This window comes from Saccostrea cucullata, unplaced genomic scaffold, assembly GCF_032062105.1.
Source record: "Saccostrea cucullata isolate Sc308-1 unplaced genomic scaffold, CSIRO_AGI_Scuc_v1 ctg1933, whole genome shotgun sequence".
Taxonomy (NCBI): Eukaryota; Metazoa; Mollusca; class Bivalvia; order Ostreida; family Ostreidae; genus Saccostrea; species Saccostrea cuccullata.
In genome coordinates, this window is record NW_026937413.1 from 63,078 (window position 1) to 69,237 (window position 6,160).

Here is a 6,160-nt window from a genome sequence, read left to right on the forward strand (position 1 = left end):
TAGGAATTGTTCAAACGTAGAGAATACTCTTGTGTATCGAATCAACTGCGGTATATAAATCCGCATGCAGGTGATGAAGGTATATCGCTGCATATGTAAGGCACATTAACGATAGAAAAATTAAGGTCGTCACGTTTATCATAGAGCTTGGTTGTTACATGTAGATTACCATTCAAGTCTTCTTTTTCAATTAAAATATCCAGATATGAAACATATGAATATCGGGTCTCTTATTCAAAACAATGTTTACATGAACATTTACAAATTCAGTAATTCAATTATCTGACAGGAATGATCAACTTCATAAGTTCAACTTCATAAAGTAACAAATTTATATTTCTGCTTGAACCAAATGTACACTGATATATATATAAAAAAAACAAATTTACCCGATGAAAGTCACTGTTTTAAATTCGAACTGTATTCGCAAATAAACGGCAGATATAGCCCCCCTTCACCAGTAAAATAAGAGTAATCTTTCTCGGGTACCCAACTCCATTCCCCCTCTTTATGTGAAAGTAATAATCCAAACGGTTCGTTGATATGCTCCCAGTATTCATCTTCGTTAAATTCATTAATCTTTGAAGGATTCCAGTTTGTGTATGTTACAGTGGTGTTGTCGTGGAATCTAAATTTTCCAGGATAATCTTGATTTAAGTTGCTAACTCGAACATAAAATGCATTATCCAGATCTAGATCGTCCTCTGTAAGTAAATTTTTAAATTATTTATTGCCTTTTTTAAATTAACCTTCTACATTTGTTCGTTATTGATAGAAAATCTCAAAATATAAAATAATTGTATACCCGGATGCACGCTTTTGATTCCTAACCGAAATCCGTACCAACTTCCATACCACACAAGTAACTCAGTATTTGGTGTCACAACTTGTGACGTCATATAAAATACCAAGTCGTCACAGATCACGGAATGGACATTTTCTTCTTTGGAATTTCTAGGACAGTTGACATACCTCAACCAGTTGCTTTTGGCGGGGGAGGCTCCATCAACAAAATGTGTCGCTGCACCTTTGTCACCCGAGTTGAGCTGTTGAAATAATAATGATTCACAATTTAAGTAATAAAATATTTCAATTGAATTTTGTTAAGAGTTTTTATCATCGATAGTCATTATATTGTTTTCATGTAACGTTTCAGAAATCGCACATTTTCCGACTTTTTAAGAAAAGAGTGCAATAGGAAATGATATACCTCTTAAGCTTCCATAGTGAAAAAAAAACGTTTTCTGTGCCATTACTATTAATTAAATGAATTATTTGGCAATACTTTACCGGTATACAGTCCATTAGAGTTTATTGTACAATACTCTGTTCTAATACATACTATCCATGCATACAGGTGATCCTGATCATTGTCGTCAAAGAACTCTTCCCCTTCGTAGATCCCTACCACTTTATAAATGGGGATCTCGGTTTCTGTCCATACCCCGAGGCCTGCGTTTGGAATACTGGATGTCTTGATGCAGAAGCCGGTAGGTGTTGTTAAGTTGGCACGGTTGTGTTCACTAAACTCCACAGGTAACTGAAAGCATCATAAAATCTAATATTGGCCAGAGAACCAATAGTCTTATCATCAGAGAAAATAATCTGATAAGTGAAGTTCTTCAATACAAGAGAAACGTGATCAATAAGGATCACCAAAATAGTGAAGCTGGGTAATCAATAATCAGCAACATAAGTGTGCTTTATCATGAAGCAAAATTTAAGTCGCGGGCTAGAATCCCAGTGTGGGATGTGGAGACCGGTCCTTTGGATAAGACCGTATCAACCGCGTCGCGCAGTAGGTGCTGGAACGAAAAAGATCCCTCAATGCTCAATGACCCCGAGTGCAAAAAATATGCAGCTCTCTGAAGGCAAATGGTGATGTCTCTATATGAACGGAAAAAGTCTCAAGAGGACGTTATACAACTACAATATTAAACATAAAGCGCAAAATTAATTTACGTTCCCAACACGATCCCTATATCTTTTTATCTCTTGGTTTTTTTTGGCTTATCGTAACCATGTACTTAGTCTGCCGGATAAATACCCAGGACATAAGAATTTCTAGAGCCCTCATCGTCTCAAGCCACGGTTTGGAGTACACATATAACTCTCTATCAGAAGAGTTGGAGAGGATCGGACATTTTGGCCGTGATATGCGACGATGTAAAGTCCTATCTTTACATGAATCCATGACCACGAGTCATATATTTCACAATAATGGTGAAGATCTTAAAATAATTATGACATCTGTTTGAATGTTTTATGCAAGGGAGAAGTGGGAAGACAAATTTAAAAAGATTGGTTAACCGTTCTTTTCTATCTCTTAGACTCCAAGGAGGCAGAGATCGTGAAATCCACAATGAATGCTATCTAGCAAAATTGGTTCAAGAGAAATAATTGTAAAAAGAAAAATTTTAAATACTAATTAAAGTAAGACAAACAGTTAACTCCTGATGAACGACAACAGACGAAGAAATGTAATAAAAGCTAGGTAATCTCTGGGTGAATTTAATATAAGTAATGTGCTTATCTTTCAAAAATTGAAGTTATGCACCGAATGCTAGGGAAATAGGTAGATGATTAGAATTTCGGACGTTTTCACCTACAGTTGATGTAAATATGCGAATAGTTTGGGATTAAGCGCAATGGGTAGGCAATTAACATAAAGAGATCAATGATAGGAATTAATACAGTTATGTTTACATTTAATTAACATAACAAACACGTTATGGGAACAAAAGGAAGCAAACAGACATGATCGAAACGTCAGATCTGTTACTGTTATTTTTTTTGTGAGACATGCACAATGTATCAATACCATGAAACGCACTCGATCAGAAACATCAGTAGAAATACATCACTGATAGGCGGACAGGAATCAAAAGAAATTTAAATATACAAGAGAGAAATAAGAAAAAAAATAAAGATAGGAAATAAGCAATAATAATTCTCTCTCTCTCTCTCTCTCTAAGAACTGTGTGAATAAGAAAGAGAAGGTAGAAATAAAAGATGAGGGACTTTTTTGTTGTTGTTGTTAAACGTCCTTCTCGATAATGCTTCACTTGTACGGAGACGCAACCATTTGCCGGTGGAGACCTGCAAAATTTTGTTCTATATTTGGCACTTAGGGCGTCTAGGCAAGAAGTGATTTATTTTTTTCGAGACAGCACCTACTGCGGCGTGGGATCTCGGTTTATACGGTCTCATCCTAAAGACTGGTCTCCACGTCCCACAGTAGGATTCGAATCTGCGACGTAAATATCAACTCCTTGCTCCGCGACTCCAGAGCAGACGCTCAAACCATTGCGCCACGCGGGCAACAGAGGGACATTTGAAATACAAGTGGATATTTTCAGAAAGTGGAATCATTGTTATTGTTTAAAGCCGAGTCGGCAATATCTCAGCCATATTTCTGCGGTTAGAATGAGGAAAGAAATAACTAGATCAAGTTATTCTTAATATAATTTAAACAAATTTCAGGAAATTATTTACTCTTCTTCAAGTTTATGGCTAGAACTTTGTATGAATATGTAGAAAACCCACATGAAATACCAGTAAGTGAGCCAGATCGGTTTCTTTTTTTGTGCATTTGTATTAACAAAGATTCATCACAAATGTATACGACATAATTATTAGTATTCACGCAGTATTTTTAAAAACGTGCACAGCAACTGTTCAACAACTGTGTAAATACATGAACAATATTTAATTACCTTGGCATTTGGGATGTACATTTTTGATGTTGGTTTTGTAGCATTATACTTCTTGTAAAACTCACAAACTAGAAAAAACATTAAGTCGATATAAAGATAAATTAATTCTAGTCTTTTCAGCAACATATTGTGAAAGTATGGTTGATGGATTAGCATATAATTACCACTTTGAATAAACTGGGAAATAGTTCGATAACAATTACATGTATATACTATTAAGAAAACATAAAAGATGGTTGTAAAACACGTATACCCCCTTCCCCAAATACTTTGTATTTTTCCAAGTCCAAGGGACATAACTCTGTCAAAAATGGCTCAATAGTACCTTGAGCAGAACTTTGCCTATATATTTTTATGATAAATCTGTATACTGAATTTCGTTTAAGTATGTTAACCTTTACAAAGAAAATGACCGGAAACTGCAAATAAGTGGAATTTTTTAAGTCCAAGGGGTATTACTCTGACCAAAATGGCTCGATCGTACCCACAACAGAACTTGGCTTAGATATTCTCATGATAAACCAAATTTCATTTCAATATGTGCATCCTCTGCAAAGAAAATGAACGGAAACTGATGGTGGACCGACAGACAGACAGACCGACAGACATCAGCAAAGCATTATGCCCTCCCTTCTTCGAAGGGGGGCATAAATATTATAATGTGAAGACTTTATATATCTGCACCTATGTATTTATTAATCATTTACTTTTATGTATTGCAATCCCGTTTAAACATTGTTAATTCTAGTATACTGACAATTATCGGCATGTTCTTCTGCTGCTTTTAAAGTCAAATATGACTTTCGCAAACCCTGAAAAAAAAATAAATTTAAAGAATTGGTAATTGTTAAGAACAAAAACCCACTCTTCAACTTTAAATGTGCAAATCAATTGGTTTACCTCTCGATATGGTATGGACATGTGGAATGAAAAATTGTGGGCTAAATGAAAAAGAAAACAAGATGTGTTTGTGAAACACTATGCGCCCGGCGGCAACAAAGTTTGAAAATAGCTATTATAGCATACAGGTCAAAGTCAAGATCACAAGGTCATTGACCTCGGTGTAATATGAAAGAACTTGATTAGTGGAGTACGCGTACCATATATGAAGTCTCTATCTTTTATGTTCAAAAGTTATGGCGAAAGTGCGAAAAAGCTATTTTTAGCATATAGGTCACAGTCCAGGTCTACAAGGTCATTGACCTTGGTTTGATTTTAAAAAACTTAATAAGTGGAGTATGCATACCAAATATAAAGTACATGTATCGATCTATCTCTCATGGTTCATAAGTTATGGTGAAGGTTCAAAAAAACTATTTTAGCATATAGGTCAAAGTCAAGGTCACAAGGTCATTGGCCTGTTTGTCATATGTAAGAGCTTAAATGGTGGAATATGCACACCAAACATGAAGTCTCTATCTTTCAAGATTCAAAAGTTATGATGAAGGTTAGTTTGCAGACAAAGACGCTATTTTTAGCATAAATGTCACAGTCAAGGTCACAAGGTCAATGACTATGTTCTCATTTGAAAGGGTCTACTTAGTGGAGTATGCATACTAAATATAAAGTCTCTTATCTATCATGGTTCAAAAGTTATGACTAAGGTTAAAGTTTGCAGACAAACAAACAGATAAACAGACAAACAGGACAAAAACAATATACGTGTCGGAGCTAACGATCCGGGCGCATAAAAAAGCATGTTTTGATTTTCTATCACAATGAGTTGCTACATAAAATTGTCTATATACTCCATAAAAAATTACTTATTTTCTATCAAAATATTTATCCCATAAAAGAATCATCAATAAAATATGTCGAATGAAATGCACCTATAAACTTTTACCTGCCATGTAACTCGTGAGAGCTATTTCTTTCTCCCGTGAATCCAGAATCACCATTTCTCCCCCCGTTTCCTCACAAATCTCAACAGACTTCGCAAAAGTTTCTCCTTTGCGATGGAACGAAAAGCACCAGTTGGAAACATTGACAAAGCCCTTTTTACATGTTGAAAATCCTGTAAAGTTCGACTTACTAAAGTAAAATAGGGTTGAATGAAGCTGTACAGTGTACGAGAGAATCAAATATTCCATAGAATGGGGGAATAAATATCTGTTCTTCTTACCTGTTGTGAAAATCATGAGCTTAATTACCAAAACCACTTGCAATTTTTGCATATTTAAGAGCTTTTACTCTCTTAATAAAACACGTTTACTGCTAAAAAAAAGTTGCTCTTTCAGATTTCACACTTGAAAGAGTGGTAAAACATCAATGTTCGATATACCTTGGCGATCGGAAGAAATAAATTGTTAATCACTATGTGTAACATTCTAATGATCTAGGGCTCAAAAACTGTCGGTTATGAATTGAGTAAAATAAAAAATCAAGTTTTTAAAATATTTTTCATGAGGCTTTGTATAATGTAGCGTATTTTTCTTTTAATTCGA

The 6,160-nt window shown here is 34.9% G+C and overlaps 1 protein-coding gene across 1 annotated transcript; it reads right to left on the reverse strand.

The window, feature by feature from the left end:
* Positions 1-394: 394 nt before the first annotated feature.
* On the reverse strand, positions 395-5,806 carry LOC134248176 (uncharacterized). Its single transcript, XM_062730601.1, has 7 exons — positions 5,560-5,806; positions 4,615-4,657; positions 4,474-4,550; positions 3,717-3,784; positions 1,343-1,540; positions 806-1,046; positions 395-704 (listed from the first exon to the last, which is right to left on the reverse strand). The coding sequence occupies exons 1-7, from the start codon at positions 5,804-5,806 to the stop codon at positions 400-402; spliced, it is 1,179 nt and encodes a 392-aa protein (XP_062586585.1). The 3' UTR covers positions 395-399.
* Between the last annotated feature and the right edge of the window lie 354 nt (positions 5,807-6,160).

Bases quoted from the DNA above. Each gene is read 5' to 3' on its own strand.
- LOC134248176 (XM_062730601.1), bottom strand. From the start codon at position 5,806: ATGGAATATTTGATTCTCTCGTACACTGTACAGCTTCATTCAACCCTA. The intron at 4,551-4,614 runs AAACCAATTGAT...AATTACCAATTC, and splicing joins TCCATACCATATCGAGAGGT to TTTAAATTTATTTTTTTTTC. The intron at 1,541-3,716 runs GTAATTAAATAT...TGATGCTTTCAG, and splicing joins TGTACATCCCAAATGCCAAG to TTACCTGTGGAGTTTAGTGA.